Source organism: Lepisosteus oculatus, chromosome 10, assembly GCF_040954835.1.
Source record: "Lepisosteus oculatus isolate fLepOcu1 chromosome 10, fLepOcu1.hap2, whole genome shotgun sequence".
Taxonomy (NCBI): Eukaryota; Metazoa; Chordata; class Actinopteri; order Semionotiformes; family Lepisosteidae; genus Lepisosteus; species Lepisosteus oculatus.
Genome location: NC_090705.1, coordinates 33,692,670 through 33,711,210, shown reverse-complemented (window position 1 = coordinate 33,711,210; position 18,541 = coordinate 33,692,670). Strand labels below are relative to the sequence as shown.

The window sequence follows — 18,541 nt, the reverse complement described above, 5'->3', positions numbered from 1 at the left end:
ATAATTTCCTTTCTTAATGTCCGAGTATCGGAGAGATTAAAATTTGAAGCCTTTCTGCTTTAGAAAAACCAATAGCTCTGAAAACAGAGTGTACTCTGGGTAAACATTGATCCTGGAGAACCCAAATCCATTTATAGTCTCACATGCCATCCTAAGGATGCCCATTGAAGTTATTAATCAATTAAGCAAGTCATTTACTCGATTATTTACTCAATTAAGCAAACATCTTGAGGACTGAAGGGGTATCCAAATTTGTCTCGCTGATCCCTAAACTTTATGCAGCAAATCAGCTATTTGATAGTTAAATTGTTTCCAATCTTTAAATGTTGATGATTTAGTGGTTATCTTTCAGACATGCTGGACAGAGGCTCTCCAGCATTAGGGTTGGAGTGGCCTAGTGTAGAGAATCCTCTTGTTTGGGAAAATTGTGATTTAATTTAGATGCAGTTACAGTAGCTATGGAGCGCAATTGATTACCACTTTAAAAAGCTGCACAAATGTGAACACTGGAACCATTACATTCAAACTGACATGCTTTTAGTTTTATTCAACTGTTTTTAAAATAGCAGCACTCAGAGCATTCTACTTTCCTTTGCAGTTCAATATAAATGCATACTGTACTCAGTCCACAAGAAACAAACATTCATCTTAATTATGAAAAGACAAGTCTCTGCAACATTCTGGTTTAAGATGTGGGGGATAAAATGTCTTGAATTATGTTAAAAAAAAGGTTTTTTAAATACCACCAACACAGAATAAGAGAAACTGACAGTGCCCCGTTAAAATCCATTGGATCTAAAACTCAATGTTTTGACTTTTTTTAGCTATAGTTCACAGCTCTTTCATTTTAATAGGTGTGTGTGCTTATCACACATGACAACGTAATTTAGAACTATCATGACAATTCGGTGTGTCGAGTCACGGCGGTTTGGGCTTTTGGAATGGAGAGAAGGAACAGACAACAGGAGCAATTTTCTTTTTAAGATGCTGAAGTATTTACAGACGCGCCTGCAGTGCAAACCAAAATGACCACAAATTGGGGGAAAAAAAAGGACCTAGTTCCCTTTTTTAGAGCACTGACTCAGTTCAAGGTTTCAGGTCTCAGGCCTATCAGAAAGGTTGGGTGAGTCGACCACTTAACAACCACACATCAGCACTAAGGCCCTTACAAGAACCTTTCTTTTCCCAAATTCTTCGCACAGCTTTCACAAGCCCTATTCTAGGCCAGTTATTCATCCTCACACCACAATATTTCATGGCGAAACAAATCTCCAACCCAGAACAGCTGTTCCTTATCACCTATGCATTCAGCTATTCCTTGTCCTTTCCTATTACTTTCTGGAAAAGGAGTCTCCTCTGTCCAGCTTCCATGGGGATAACTACAACCTTTAGAAAGCAAGCAACACTGTATATAGCACACTCCCTCTATAACTGAACTGTATTCTGTCACACTATGTGTTAATCCTTGAACTCCAAAAACAAAATAAAGCAGAAAATGAAATTTTTGGACAGTGCCCTGGAACAGTTTATAAGTCCACAGTCAAAAATGAGCAGTGGTGCCATTTAGAAATAAAGACTCTACTCACTTAAGGTGCCAGTGGCAAATTAAAACAAAATCTCACGGGCTTAACAGTTAGAGATGAGCCTTGTTTAATAAAAAAGTTGTTTCAAAGTAATGCTATAATATCAAGGCTTTTAAATGAATAAATATCACCTCAAGGTCTTGAAGGTGCTAGCAATTAAGTGAGGAGCTTCTAAGGACAGCACTTCTCACTCTTGAAACACGAGATCTTATAAGGAAGCAAAACAGCACACAATTTGAAGAAATGCTGGCTTTCCATCTCAGAACTGTATTTTCCCTCAACAAGATTTCCATACACAAAAACTCAAGCTAAGCATTGTACTCCATGTGAGACGTTTGTGAAGAATGTACCGCAACCAATAAACACTGGGGGGGGTGAAAATAGTCCTGGCCCCTCCCCCAACACACACAAGAGTACACATTCACACACACCACAAAACCGCAGCTGGCAATGGGCAATTGTTTTTTGGGGATCATACGGTCTGTTAAAATGGATTTAGATTCTCTCAGCTCAGTCAGCCTATCAGACCATAATGCAAGTGTGGTCACACACACCTTTGATTTATCTGCTAATCTTTACCCTCCATATGGGCATTCCCTAATTAGATAAGAAAAAGAGAATCTTTCAGGTGTGGTACATTGAGAGTCTCGGAGGCCTTCAATCACAAACACACATTGATCTAAGGTTCTGCAGCACAGAAGCCTGCAGAACCTAAGACTCTAAATGGAAAGGTGTGATCCTAGACTGCTGTCCTATGCTTCTGTAGGGTACCTTAGGCCAAAAATGAGTTCTAGACTGCTGGGGGACTCCCACAATGGACTAGTGTACCATTGCGGGGTGGGCCAAACACTATTTTCACCAGTGATACATTTTTTAAATAATTCATTGAAGTCTACACTCAGCTGCACAGATATTCCAGCTTTACTTTTAAGTTGTATGCTAATGTCATTCCAAAACACATAACTGACTTCACACCTGAAGAAATCTGTATGAAATTCAAAAGCTCCGACTGGTAAATGCGTTATCAAATTGCTTTCTAAAACATGAATTAGTTGTTTTAAAAAGCAGTAAGAGTACATTCTTAATCAAAATGTGATACCACACTTTACTATACTCATGAAACATGTAAGGTGCTGTTCCTTTATCTACCTGCCACTATTGGGTATTTAATCTAATATACATAGGTTCAATATTACAGTATGCTATTTAGTTATTTTGTGAAGTACTTTATTTTTATAGTTAGCACTACTAATTATAGTTTTTTTTCTCAAGATCTTCAAACACAGGTTTTTATGTTGGGGACGATAACTATCTTTACTTATTACTCCTCTCAACAAAGCTGTGCCAGGAATAAGCCTGGCACACTTGGTTAAACAAATAATTACAATGACAAAGCACAAACGACACTACACACACACAACAAAACACACAAGTTACTCTTTCTACAGTATTTACAAACAAGGCATTTCAGAGGCCTAACATTCTGGTCACTCAAAACTCCAGACTGCTACTAAGCATTAAACTCATAATGCCTACAGAGGCCACATAAGAGTTGAGCTGCCTTTTAACTAAATACAAAGCAACCTGCTGTTAAATCTCTCTCTCTCTGCACCCATGATTCCACAAAATAAATGGGAGCCTGTATCCCTATCCATAAAAATGCACCCTAAGCAGGCAAGACATTTCTAACTGAGGTATCCTTTACCCAGGAAACCCAAGTTTCCTTAAAACACAGAATAGCATGCCCTCTCTAACAAGGTTCAAATACGTAGCTCCGGTCAGGTTTGGTTTGGATGATCATAAAGTAGGGGCTCTTGCCTGGCGCAAGCTTCAAGTCCCAACTCCTCTGGACTCCTCTCTCTTCTCGTTGCCTCTCTTTCTTCCTCCTTCTCTGAGCTCTTCATGTGATCTTCTACTGTGTGTCTGTACTGCTCCTTGACAATCATTCATCCACCACTTCCCTAGGGATACTAGGGCAAACATAATTGTTTCTGTTCAAGGGACCCCCCAGACCTCAGCAAACGTCCTCTCGCCTTTTAAGTTAGAAGCGTTTACCCTTTCAAGTGACAGTGACTTTATCGGAAATCCAAGAGACACTTCTCACTCACCTAAATCTGTAACAGTATTGTTTGAGGAAATATTGCCTCATTGCTATTTAAACCCCTGATAAATCATGAAGATAATCAAGTTGGAAGGTCGGCATGCCCAAAGTCAGAACATTTTTTTGCCTTGTGGCAAAAATGTTCACATGTAAGGGACTAAGAACATTTGCCAAGACAAGAAGCTCATTTCCTTACTTTATCAAAGAGAACAACCATGAAATCAGTTCCCTTTGCCCTTCATGGTAGTCAGGTGACAGACTAGCAATGACAGATATCTCCAGTGCTTTTTTGCATGTTTCTACAGAATGGGTATCACTGCTCTTAAAGGGGAACTGCAATGCTGTTTTTTTATATTTTGGGGTTGAAAGAATTTGCATTGGGCAGAGCGGTGGCACTGTGGCTAAGGATTTGCACCTGTGGCTAAAAGGTCAAATCCCATGGCCAGCAGAGGAATCCTGCTCTGTTGGGCCCCTGAGCAAGGCCCTTAACCCCAGCTGCTCCAGGGGCGCCGTACAATGGCAGACCATGGGACCAGCTTATATAGCTCTGACCCCAAGCTTCTCTCCCTGTATGTGTGTCTCATGGAGAGCAAGCTGGGGTAAGCGAAAAGAAATTCCTAAAGCAAGAAATTGTATATAGCTAATAAAGTGATCGTATTTAATTGATGAGTGCATTAAAAAAAACTATGAATTAAAAAAAACTATGAATCACAACAGACAAAATTTCCAGATATGTTAAGCGCTACATTGCCGTCCTTGTCTGCAGTTTATAATAACAACAACAACAACAACAACAACGTACACTTATATAGCGCTTTTCTGGACACTCCACTCAAAGCGCTTTACAGGTAATGGGGACTCCCCTCCACCACCACCAATGTGCAGCATCCACCTGAGGATGGCATAATGAGGGAACCAGACTTCCGGTGAGGTAAAACAGCCCCAATTACATTGTAATCAAGCAAGTTTGTGAACACATCTCTTATAATCCAGTGACGGAGACACTATACTGTAAAAAGGAGCCATCCTTTGGATGAGATATAAAACTGACTCTCTGTGGTCATTTAAAATCCCAGGGCATTTCTCGAAAAGAGTAGGGGTCTTACCCCAGCATCCTGGCCAAATTTCCCCATTGGCCTCCACTCTCCACCAACACCAATGAAAGCACACAGTGGGGAAAGTTTTTACTGAACATACCGACATAAGCAAAATTAGGCAGTATCGGTAAATTTTCGGTACATTGGCCAGCCCTACTCGGTTCTCCTCCCCACTGATAGCTGACGTGTGGTGAGCGTTCTGGCACACTATGGCTGCCTTCGCATTATCCAGGTGGGGCTGCACATTGGTGGTAGTGGTGGAGGGGAGTCCCCATTACCTGTAAAGCGCTTTGAGTGGAGTGTCCAGAAAAGCACTATTTTAAGTGTAAGCAATTATTATTATTAATTACTTGTTAAAGATCATATATTGGAATATTTCTGCAGTAAAATGTGCTGCACAACCTGTTTTTATTCGCCTGTACATCGCATTACAATAGTCTTTACAATTCAGGTGGGTAGCTGCGTCAGCATGCGTAGGCTGCAAAGGAACAAGTAATAGGTTTATTCCATGCTGAAAAAAAGAAGAAAGAGAACACAACGTTTCGGCCGTGGAGCCTTCTTCAGGTGTGACTGGTCAGCAGGAAGGGCTGCTTCGCGTTACAATTTGCCCAAACCCTCGCTCTCACCCAATGGGGAGACGAGGGGTTTGCGACAACACAGCGATTTAAAATATTTTCACAAAGTTCATGATTTTGTGCTTAATTCAGAATTTGTACAATTTTGGATTATAGTCAATTTATTTTGTTACGGAGATTTAATAACCAGCCTGAGAAATTAGGACTGCAGTTCCCCTTTAAAGAGGAAGAGACGTATTTGATAGTCAGACCTTTGACAGTCTTTTAAATTAGTAACTGACAAGGCTGAAAGGAAACTACAAAAGACTACTGACAATGTGCCTTTCAAACCTCTTAATAATTCATGGTTTGATGCAGTTGTCATTACACATTACTGTAGTGTAAGATTGTTAAGTCTGCATCACATAGATCGCAGTGGTTATGTTCACAGGCAGTACGAGTTTCACTGGAGGAGAACTTAAGAGGATAAGAAAAACCCAATTAATTTTTGACTGAAGGGAAGTTTAAAAAAAGTGTTATTTTCACTAGGACCAAACCGGGCTGTCTACAGGCACTATGTAAGAATTCAAGACAGAAAACACTGCTAATTTTTCCCTGAACAACTCTTTTCTGTTGACTAATATATTTAATTTTAAAGTTTCTCTGTGGAATGTTTTCTCTAGATTAAGACGCCAATGGGACATACTCTGAAGAGTCAGTAAAAACAAGCAGTTTAAGAAGTTTTTCTTTCTGTTACTTTGACTATATGCAATATTTCAGGTGACTTACACGGCTTTACCCTTTTCAGTTATTTTCTAAATCCTAAGTAGCCTGGCTTTTTTACTACTGAAAACCACATGAATTGCTTTAATGCATGTTTGTGGTGAGAAACCATTTTTTTTCATTTTCAAAGTGCCCCTTCCCTGTATTTTTAATATTGCCGTTTCAACGCATCCTGAAACAGTCTGAGATTTCCACAATTTTCATATCGCATGACAAGGAATTTTATCTGCGGGGTAGTTGCTGGTGCCACATTTTCAAGTTGTGCAAATATGACTTTGCAACTATGCGTGTTGAGGGATAAACAATAGAGTCAACACAATGTAATCTGCATATACTGCTAATGTGGGTGCTGTGAACAGATCACCTGAATTATGAGTACCTGGAATAATATTTGCAGGGTTTAGTTTAGCAACATTCCACAGGTAACACTAAGAGCAAAGCACAAACATCTGTCAAAACAGGTTATAATAAAAACAAGGAAGCATACATGTTTTTAAGGCCTAAAACATTATTAAAGTTTTTATTTAATGATATAAAGAAGATAAGGTGTTTTTGGTAAGAAACTAGTTTCACATGTTTAATTACTCCTTAAAGGTTTTATGATCCTCCAACATAAGTGATGTAATACTCAATTCATGAAATTTTCTGTTTTTACTGCCTTTCATATAGCTTTAAGTATACATTTTGGCGATTCGTTTCCTAGTCAAAAGCATTAAAATTCTGTTTATTCTGAAATAGGGTCTGAACAGTTTTTTACTGAATTTACAGCTAGGGCAGAGTATTATGTCCTATCATTCTTTCCAAAACAAATAACAGTAGCTGCTGTTTACTAATCCCAGAGCGAAATTATCTTGAACTTCAGTCTAGCAGCATACCAAATGATATATGATATGGCATTTATTCAGCCGAGTTAAGAATATATAAACATAAAGGTTCCAAACAAGAGAAATAGCGTGAGGTTATCAACATTCAATTTAATTTACTTTGACATTCAAAATTTTCAAAAATCCATTAACACATCTTTCTCAATTGCACCACAACACCGATCCACGACATTGTTGCCCTTGACCTCCAGCAAGGTGGTTCGCAATCACAAATACTATGGTTAACACTAGTTCTTTCATTGCGTACTTTCAATAAACAGTGGTGGGGAAAATTCGTTTTAAAACATAATCCATTAGTTAACATGTACCTGCATAAGGGATTACTTCTTACAAATAATTGTACATCTTAGGAGGAGTAACTATTTTACATAGTGATCTAATGTAGTGCATACGTGTATGCAAAGTAATACATTACCTTTAATTAATATATTAATTAAAAAAGCAATCCCTTATGTAAGACACTTGTGACTGACTACTTTGTAAAAGTTCCCCAAACTTGCTAATAAATAAGTAGCACCGTTAAAATTAGCAGGTGTTTTAATAGAAAGAGCTATTAAGGGGGCCGCACTCCTCATTTCTGGCACCAGTTATTAAATAGGGGCAACAACAAAAAATTCATTGACGGTATTGCACAACTTTACAAATTCCAAATTTGTCTCAAACAAACCGTCTCAAAGTTTTGAAAAATATTTCTATTGGATTCAAAAAGATCTATTCACAAGCCTGGCGGTTAATCTAATAGGGCTGCTTCACCTCACCTGAAATTTGGTTGCCTAGTTCTGAATCACAGACTTATTTCTAACTCCAAAATATAAAAACTGCTGCAGCTCCCCTTTAAGTCTATACAAATTTAACTGCTTTTCCCTTTGCTTCTGCACTAACATACATATACACATTTTCTAAACAACTCAATTTCTCAGATTATCACTTATCACCACAGAGAGACAGCATAAACAGCTTCCCATGCAGAAAGGCTATAGCCTACATGTCTGAGCATGAATGAATCTTTTGTTTTGTTTTTAATTTATTCCCTCATTGATACATACCTTCACTGTCAGATAATCTAATATCAAGCCTTCCATAACAAATACACAGCACAAAGATGAGGAAGATTTAAATCGATTAGACCAGTGTCAAACATACAGCGGTATGTTTAGAAAAAAAGTCAGTAAGGACAGTGTGGTAACAGGATAGCTGGATAGAACACTGTCTAGAATCAGTTTGCATTTTCATCAGCATCTTTCAAATGGGAAAGTTATGAGCACAAACTTTTCAGCGTCACTAACTATACCATCCCAACCAAGTCGGACGTGGACATTATGCCCAAAATCATAACCATAAAGTATAAACAGGATTCCACAATGATGCCATCTTGTTAATAGCTTTCTTACTCTGCTTGCAGGACTGACCCGTCACTCCATTTCTGACTCACTAGCCAAGGAAAAGCTGTAGGGCATTTACACAGCCTGCACTTAACAGCAGACTTGGGCCACACATAAATCACAAGGACATGAGGCAAACATAAGCCTGCACGATTCAACAGTAAAAAGAAGCATTAGGAAATCATAAGGCCTGAAACAAGAAAATTACATTAACTGCACTGCCTTTTGAACACTAAAAAGCCACAAATAGACCTTATATAGTTTATCAAGTACAAGAAACAGCCTACATGTGGTGGCTCACCCACTCGGCACTGCTCAGTTCACTTACAGGAACAGTACGGCCCTGTGGAATAATGTCTGTCCACAGACCTCCTTCTATAGTAAGTAATGATTCTCCTCGTCTGTTTAATGTTCAAGCATTCTATAAGCAGGTGGCTCAGTGGCGCATTTGTTAGCGTAGATACCTCACAGCACTGAGGGTGTAGGTTCAATTCTGGACCTGGAGTGCTATCTGCATGGAGATTGTACAGTATGTTCTCCCTGTGTTCACGTGCGTTTTCCTCCAGGTGCTGCGGTTTCCACCCATATTCCAGACACACACTGGCAGGTTAACTGGCTTCTAGGGAAAATAGCCCTGTTGTGCATGCCGTCCCATCCTGGGTGTACTCTGACATGTGCCCCCTGCTTGCTGGGAAAGGCTCTAGATTCCCTGTGATCCTGAATTGGAAGAAGCAGTTAGAAAATGCTCGTAGCAGCTCTTCCTTGAGTACCTCAGAAGTTCACTATTTTGAACTTCATAAAACATCAGCATGATCAAAAAATGAAATTTGGAAGCTTGCTAAATCTCTCAAAGAGAGACAAACAAAGTGACTGCTATGAAGTTTGAGTAAGTTTTACAAACTCAAGATATTGACTGCTATACTTGTATAGGATTAGAGATTACTTAGTTCCTAGACATAATCAGCAGAGTTTTACTGTGAAAGCGAGACAAGCTGTGGCGATTAAATGTAATTACTACAATAAAGATTTATGCTTATTAACAGATACAGTATTTGACGAGAAGATCCAAAGTAAGAAATAAGTGGTCTCTCATTATAATTAAAGTGCAACTGCATTGTCCACATAATGCTTGTTCTTTAGGACAGAATAAGGAGTGTTACTCAGTTTATGGCCCTTCCAATCTGCTCCATTCTCAAATCTTTATACACCAGCTCCTAAATTACCTGCTAATCAGCAAGATAAATACAACACTTCAGTAGCTTGTTGTAAAAATCTCTCAGGGAATGGATTGGAAGGGCACCAGGTTGATAACTCTGGAAGAGGGAAGTAGGGCAGTAGTGTGCACTCAACAAACTTCTCAATTACAGATTTAGGCAACACTAAAAACTAAACCTTGACCGATTTCACATCTGGCTTCTTTATATTAACAGCATACACATCAATCTAAATATACAGCTGTTCAGAAAAACACACCCAAGCTGTACACAAGATGAATAATAAAAATAATTTTTCGTGTCAAGTCATATCACATTCAAATGATATATTACAAGGTTCAAAGGAGAACATGGATTTCTCATCCCTGAAATGACTGAACATTAATTTAAAATGGCTTTTCAAAAAACGTGCAATATATATTTCTAAGTGCATAGGAACACTTTTAATAGGAATTACTATTGGCTAACGTTCCATACACTACAGACTCTTTTCCAAATGATATACGTACAGAGCGCCTAAACTGATCATATTACTGCACTTCATTCCTTAAATCTGGAATTGCATGATTTGTATCCACAGAATTCTGCTTAAACAAGAAAGCTTAAAGGAAAACATTTGTTTTTAATCTCACGATTGTAGCGGTATTGAAGTTATTGTGTGTAAATACAAGTCTTCATCTTTTTTCCCCCAACTATACTGAATGGCAGCTATAGTCTGCAGGTTTATCGCACATTACCAGCAATAAAGTAAAACAGATCCAATTTCACAGATGCCACTAAAGCCCATTTAGAACTGTCAGGGAAGGGCAAAGAAGCAGAGATGCTCCATTATCCTGACTTGAAAGACATTAAACAACATTTTCTGTAATACGGTTTGTGTGATTCAATTGCACACTGTGTCCCAACTTGACGCGTTTTGTCTAGATCTGAGATGTCCTTTTCCAGCCTATTTCAAGACACAAAGGTATAACAGAATCAATCTGGCAGGTCTCTGACATTCAATCTCAACCAAGGTTATGGTACAAAAGTGGTTCTTTTGGGAAAGACTGTCCAGGGAATTCCTTCTAATCTGATGCTGTCTACAGTCACCTCCCGATCCATCTGTTTTCCAGAGTAAAATAACTCTAAACGTTAAATAAAGTAACGACCACCTGGACATTATCAATGACTTGCATACTTAGCACTTAATTTCTCTATGATCAAAGACTGTACCAGCTTTAGTAAAATATTTACCACAGTTCCAAGACAGGAACCTGCTGGGTTAAGTTTAACAAGGGTTTTCTATAGCTGTTAGGCAAAGCTAGCTTTACAGAAAATAGTTCAATCAGACTATTAACCTTTACATTAGAAAGATTGTGCTTAAGCCATTTTATAGTTAATGAGAATTCTACACAGTACCTATCTTTATAAAACACACTGAGCAGAGCTTTGGTTATTATCTGGAATCTGTCCCTCTGGCAATTAATCATTATAAAAGGTTGAAAAGACTCAGGTGTTCCAAGTCTAGCTGAAAGATCTTATTAATTTTCATTGTTATTATTCGATACATTTCTCTGTTGTACAAACATTGTGGCAGCTTAAAGACCATTAAAACATCTGCAGAAACTGCAGTGGTGCACTCTTTTGGCACAAGGTGAACAGTACAGGGTTTTGTCTAAACCATTACCTGAAAGGAAAAAAAAATACATTTGAGTTCCATTTAGTGTGAATTTCACTGCCTTCAGTGCATTTCCACCAATAAGGCTCTCACTGACATTACTGTACCCACATCTGCCAAATCAATGTGTTAGCTGTTGTGCAGCAAGGCAATGATATTCTGCCTGTTTGAAGATCTCCCTTTGTTCACCAAAACTGTGTACCACCTTGGGGGAATCTGGTCAGTCTACTAATGATTTAGCCAGGATTTGGAACTGCTATACTAGGATCCCATTTTAAATTACAGTAGGCTACAAAATCAAACCAAGTCCCCTCAGTATATGAACAACTGCTATATGGGTTTTTGTTTATATGCAATATAGTTATTACTGCCAGCCTTTTCATTTAACAGATTTTAAAAGAGATTTTCCCTCTTACAAGCTTTGCTGTCGTTAAACATTGCAGAGTGTTTTCTTGCATATTCTCAGATGAGAAAGCTCCTTTTTATTCCTTAATATATCTTAACCTTCTTATTATAAAGGCATTTGTGTGTTAAATAAAGTACAGGACAGTACCTAATGTTAATGCATTTACTAATGACTATAGTTACAGTATGTAAATGCTGTACTATACATAAGGCACTCACCCTGCGGTCCCTGTGGGTCCTAATGCCCCAGTATAGCGACGGGGACACTATACTGTAAACAGGCGGTGTCCTTCGGATAAGACGTAAAACTGAGGTCCTGACTCTCTGTGGTCATTAAAAATCCCAGGGCGTTTCTCGAAAAGAGTAGGGGTGTAACCCCGGCGTCCTGGCCAAATTTCCCATTGGTCCTTACCAATCATGGCCTCCTAATAATCCCCATCTATGATTGGCTACATTACTCTGCTCTCCTCCCCACTGATAGCTGATGTGTGGTGAGCGTTCTGGCGCACTATGGCTGCCGTCGCATCATCCAGGTGGGGCTGCACATTGGTGGTTGTGGAGGGGATTCCCCTTTACCTGTAAAGCACTTTGAGTGGAGAGTCCAGAAAAGGGCTATATAAGTGTAAGCAATTATTATTATTATAATAATTATAAGGTGGAGTATAACTGTTTTTCTACATATTGTTTATGCATTGCTTTAAGCTTGATACTCAAATAATTAGCAAGCTATCTTACTGTTGTTATTCTTAAGTACAGTTTTGTGCTGAATTAAGATACAGTTTGGGTGCTGGAGGGAAAATTTATACGTTTTGGAATCAATTGGAGGTAACACGGGAAGTAATGGGAATTTAATAAACGTTATATAAGTTTTCACATTACGAGCCGTTTTTTGGGGAACGAATTAAGTTCCAATAACAATGGATTACCGTAATTATATATGAATAAATCAGAGTCTTCTATGCAGCATTGTGGAAAAGGTCAATAGAACAGTGGATCAAGTGGGGAGCTGCGTTACTATGTGGAAGATAAAGGGTGCAGGCATGTGTCCCAAAGGAGAAGGAAAGAAGGCATGTCAGAATGTGTACGGCCGGTGAGAAAGTGTCCCATCAATGCCCAAAACCAGGTCCCTAAAATGCGTCTTTTTTCAGTTGATGAGGGATATCCTTTTAACTGCATTGAGAGGGCCGTCACCCAAGCCATTAACAGCCAACATTAGCCTCTGGGGCGATTATCACCTGTTCCTTTGCAGCCAACTCACCTCTCTATTTCAATAAGCATTTAAGGAATTCAGGTGGGTAACTGCGTCAGCATGCGTGGGCTGTAAAGGAACAAGTAATAGGTTTATTCCATGCTGAAAAGAGAAGAAAGCAACATTTCTTGTGGTGAATCAAGACTTCTTTCTTCTTATACCTGAAGAAGGCTCCACAGCCGAAATGTTGTTTCCTTTCTTCTCTTTTCAGCATGGAATAAAGCATTTAAAGGAGTTTGAAGTGATGTTCAAAGAAATACGGAAATAGACTCAGTTAATGGATAGAGAACAAAGATAGAGTCTCTCTTTAAAGCGGTGTAGACAAAAAAAAACACATATTGTAGAGCAGTGTATTGATCAAGGTTATAGCCACAGGTATAAATGAGAAGACCTGTTTGTTGTTAAATACGGAAATCTGTATCTGAGGGAATTAATTGGAATTTGTTAAACAATGTGTGAAGAGGCCAGTAAAATGGAATATGCACAGCCATATCACCCTGCAATTCACAACCGGCAACCCACTGAAGCTCAGCAGGTGTGAGCCTGGTCAGTACCTGGATGAGAGATCTCCTGGGAAAAACTAAGGTTGCTCCTGGAAGAGGTGTTAGTGAGACCAGCAGGGGGCTCTCACCCTGTGGTCTGTGTGGGTCCTACTGCCCCAGTAAAGTGAGGGGGACACTATACTGTAAAAAAGGCGCCGTCCTTCGGATGAGACGTAAAACCGAGGTCCTGGCTCTCTGTGGTCATTAAAAATCCCAGGGTGTTTCTCAAAAAGAGTAGGGGTGTAACACTGGCGTCCTGGCCAAATATCCCCCTGGTCTTTACCAATCATGGCCTCCTAATAATGCTCTCTTCCCCAACCCCCACGGTGGTGAGCGTTCTGGTACACTCTGGCCGCCATCGCATCCTCCAGGTGGGTGCTGCACATGGGTGGTGGTGGTGGAGGGGAGTCCCCATTACCTGTGAAGTACTTTGAGTGGAGTGTCCAGAAAAGCGCTATATAAGTGTAAGCAATAATTATTATGCAAAATACTTAGCCATTAGACATAGGATAGGGTCGAAACATCAGCACAAACGACCTTCTGACACAGTTTGAGAATAGTTCCCAGTTTCTGCTTACTCCTTGGATTCAGATTCCCAAAACAGCAGATCAGGGCAAAAGTTAAAGCAGATTTAATAAGAAATGAGAAAACACGATCAATAGAAAATGAAAACTTTAAAATACTAATATAAAATTTAGTTTCTTTAAGCCAAAATAGATGTTGTTGCCCCTTATTTGAGAATAACATTAATGTTGGTCTCAAAATTTAACCTGCAGTCCAGAACAGTCCCCAGATACTTATATTTGTCTATTTCCGCTTACAGTATTCGCTCCTGCAGTTTTAAGAGGAGGAGTGAGGGTTTATCCTGAAATCAACTGCCTTGTCTTTGGTATTAGAGACATTCAACATTTTCAAGTTTCACACAAAGTGGCAACCTCATCTTCACCTGGCCCCTTGCCCCTTCTCATCTCCTTGCAAGAAACTAACAATAACAAGTCGCCTGCAAGTTTAATTGTGTCTTGAGTAGAACTCTTACAGTCATTTGTATGCAAAAGAAAGAGTAATGGAGACAATACACATCCTTAGGGGGAAGCAGTGGAAGAAAACAGCTCGTTAGACAGGAATTTATGTGGTAACACAGGGAACTGTATTAGCATGACTAAGACAGTTGTATTAGCATGTATAAGCATGGATTAGCATGACTAATACAATTTTCCTGGTATATTTCCATCATCTTGATTTTGTTAAAGTTGGTTAACTACACCGAACAGACACTGCAGGAATTGGAAGTTCAGCTGCACATGTACTTAAACTGGAACGATACAGAGAGAAGGTGGAAAGGATATTTAATGGGAGGTTAGTATATCCAGTTAATAGCATAAAAGTTTGTATCAGGGGATATGTCAAGATTTTACAATGACTTCATTTAGTATTATTGAGAGGGTCTCTGTGAACTGTGTACACACGTTTCCTGCAGAAGATGCAATATTTCATAAGGTGGACATTCAGAACTGGTTTGAACTGGATTGGAAGAACGTTGGACACAAGGCCTACTATACAATTCTATCATGTTATATAGGAATGGGTGCTACGAACCCAAGTAAAAAATTGTATTAAAATAAGTTATCTTTAGCAAATAGGGAAGCCGGAAGATGTGCGTGATTTTGGAACACTGTCAATCTTGTAAATCCAGGGAACAGAAATATTTAAGGACTGTTCTAGTTTAATTGCTTTGAGAAACATACACTGAGCATCTCTGTGTGTTTCACTTTTCATGCGCATGAAATAAAAACTTAATTTAACTTCTGAGATGGCTTTTAAGGGGAAGTGGGCGAAAAATGTCTCAAACAGTGGAATGCAGGCAAGAGAGACCAGACAGATACTCAAATTTAAAAACGATGCCCTACACCGACGGACTAAGAAAATGACTTTTGTTAGCTTTGAACAGAGAAGACAAAGAGGGTACCTGATCAAGTATTTTTAATCTTGCATCCCATAGGCTTCTAAAGAATCAAGCCTTAAGAATGAACCAGAATGGTAACGACAGTAATTCAAAATGGAATACAGGAACCTATACATTATACTCCTCCCCACTGATAGCTGATGTGTGGTGAATGTTCTGGCGCACTATGGCTGCAATCGCATCATCCAGTTTGGAGGCTGCACATTGGTGGTGGTGGAGGGGAGTCCCCATTACCTGTAAAGGTCTTTGAGTGGAGTGTCCAGAAAAGCGCTATATAAGTGTAAGACATTATTATTACTATACAAAACAATGTGCAATTTTGGAACCAGCCACCCTGCCATGTTGATGATGTCAAAAGCTTTGCTTCTTTCCAGAAATGACTGGATAACAAAAAAATGAGTTAGATAAGCCAAATGTCCTTCAATGTTTTGCAGAATTTCCCTATAATGGAATTTCCCATTTCTTATAATGACGGTCTCCACCTTCACAATTACTGGTTAAGCTTCTTGGAAGCCATGGATGAATATTTTTTTTTATTGTCTTTATAAGGTCTCAGATTACTGCTCTCGACACCCAGATTTAAACAAATCAGGACAAAGAAAGATGTCATGTCTGATCTATGCTTGTATGTTATTTTGTTTGTAAGCTGTATATTCCAAAACAAACTGGCATTTCAGGGTAGATACAAATTCATTGGCCCAGTTTATGCTGCAATGTTATATAAGTCGTAAACTGCAAACATCTGAAAAATTGCAAGTCTACACTATTCAAGACAGCATTATCACAGGTACTGCAGGTAGTGGAGTTCAGTGTCGTTTTCAAACCGATGATAAATGCAAATCTTTTCGGTCTGCTGCTTTTGCTGTAGAGATTTGTGCAGCATGCAATGACCCATATAGAGCTATAAATACTGTATACGTAAACCCTAACTTAGAGACAAAACTTTATCTCATATCAGATACTGGTTAATCTTGAAAGGCTATGTTTAACATTAGGATTAAGTCAACTGCAGCATTTTTACTTTTGCAAAAGAATAAACATGAAATAGTTCCATTTAAAAGTAAACAAAAAGCAAACATTCAATTTCTGGCGCTCAGTGACATTCTCTTGGCTTAGAAATCTGAGACTGAGAATTGCAGTTCTGCTTGAAAAACAAAAAAGGTTTTGTCTATCTGGTGAACTTTCCATTTTCCTTTTTTGGTATTCAATTTATTTTTAGCATCATGTTACTATTCTTTGATATCTTTATATGCCTTAAGAAAATAAATATATAGTACTCAAAACAGTTAGGGCTTTGAAATCTTAAGGTCCCGAAAAGCTTGACAATTTTTCTACACAAACGCAAAAATCTTACTCTTTCCAGCTGAACAGTCTTACGGTTAAAATAAAACAATTAGATCCAATTATTTCTGTGCACTGGGAAATGCTTAAATGAACCACAGTGAACTACAGATTCATGAGAACGTGTTTTGCCATAAATGTCCTCTGACTTGGCATCATCATTAAATCAAATTCAGTCCTAATATCCATTACATTTGCTACAATAAAATGCACTGTACATTTAGTAAACTAATTACTTCTGTGAGGAATAAAAATAATGTGTGAAGTACTGGAAAGGAAGAACGAGAAGATAGAACTGTGTTACAGAGCACTTGGAGAAAAATGGAAGAAAAATCTCATTTGAAGCCATTTCATGTAAACTGATTCGCATGTCATCTCTTGGCTTATAAATGGGAGTAAATAGGAAGAATAACTATCCAAGGTTCATGCAAAGGAGCTACAGATGACCCTGGAGCTCTAGCCCGCAGCTGTGCACGGAGAACAGAGGGAGGACGGCTTACCAATTTGCAGCAGTACGGGTGTGACGAGGGCAGTCTCCATGGCGTAGCAGAATTCCCGTCCAAACATCACGGCGCCGTGCATCACCCAGCGCCGCATGGGAATCCGGTCTATAGAGCCCTCGCTCACCGATTCATCCTGGCTTTCCACCTCTCTCCCGCTGCTGCCCTGCTTTTTCACAGGGGCCACGGCGATATTCTCAACTTGCATAGTATCCGAGTCAGCGTTCTGGGGCGCCATGCTGGTCAGCATTAAAAAAAATAATCAACCCAAACGATACAGCTTTGTTCCTTTAACAACGATCGATTGGCGGTTTGTCTTCGATTGCACTTAGTTCCTTTTGTCTTTGTCCCCTTCCTGGTGATCAATTCTCCAGAAGTGTGGCGAAGTATGAAGACATTCCTTGGGGGTTCTCAAGAGCACAGACAGGTATTTGGTAAGGACATGCAATAACATATGGCTTCGTCATGGGCTTTACTGTCTACTACAATTAATGAAAATCCATATTAATTGCCATTCAGTTAATACGAGTTTCATGATTTCTGTGGAAGAGGTCCTGAAGAGGGAAGGCAGGCGGCGGAGTGGAGGGGAGGCGACACCAGTGGGAGCTCCTCGGAAGATCCCCATCGAGTGGCCGATTAATCTGCAGAGCCACAGGCCCGGGAGGGAGAGAAACAGACGCCAAAGTTAGCGAAAAACATTCGTTTACATCACCTTTTGTTGAAAGCACAATAAACAGAAGGTGGGCCAATAGGGAAGCAGCAGCAGCAGCAGAGCCATCAGCAACTGTGTGTAGGGGAACATGCATCACCGAACCACAAAGTCAACCCCACCACCTGGATTTTTATTAAGAAAGGTGAGGCCTCTCTTTAGAAGAGGGAGAAATGGACTCTTTTTAATAATTTTGTGGGCCGAACGGTGGCTCTGTGGTTAAGGATCTGCGCCTGTGGCTGGAAGGTTGCCGATTCAAATCCCACAGTCGGCAGAGGAATCCCACTCCGTTGGGCCCCAGAGCAAGGCCCTTAACCCCAACTGCTCCAGGGGCGCCGTATAAATGATTGACCCTGCGCTCTGACCAAGCTTCTCTCTCCCCACCGCTGTGTGTCTCATGGAGAGAAAGCTGGGGTATGCAAAAAGACAAATTCCTAATGCCAGAAATTGTAAATAGCTAATAAAGTGATCTTATCTGATCTTTTTGTTGCTTTTAAAGTGACATAAGGAATTGTAAATCTACTACAACGTACAACTCTTCATTGAAACAGAAAGAGACTAAGAAGCAGACAAACAG

The 18,541-nt window shown here is 39.5% G+C and overlaps 1 protein-coding gene across 7 annotated transcripts in view; it reads right to left on the bottom strand.

Moving 5' to 3' along the window:
* LOC102696067 (solute carrier family 45 member 4) overlaps positions 1 to 18,541 on the bottom strand; it is an 86,256-nt gene that overhangs the window by 39,881 nt on the left and 27,834 nt on the right. For all 7 annotated transcript variants that reach the window (XM_015357477.2, XM_015357475.2, XM_015357474.2 and 4 more), the window contains one exon: positions 17,256 to 17,896. In XM_015357477.2, the coding sequence (XP_015212963.2) occupies positions 17,256 to 17,505 (250 nt within the window). In that variant the 5' untranslated portion in view covers positions 17,506 to 17,896. The remainder of the gene's footprint in view (positions 1 to 17,255; positions 17,897 to 18,541) is intronic.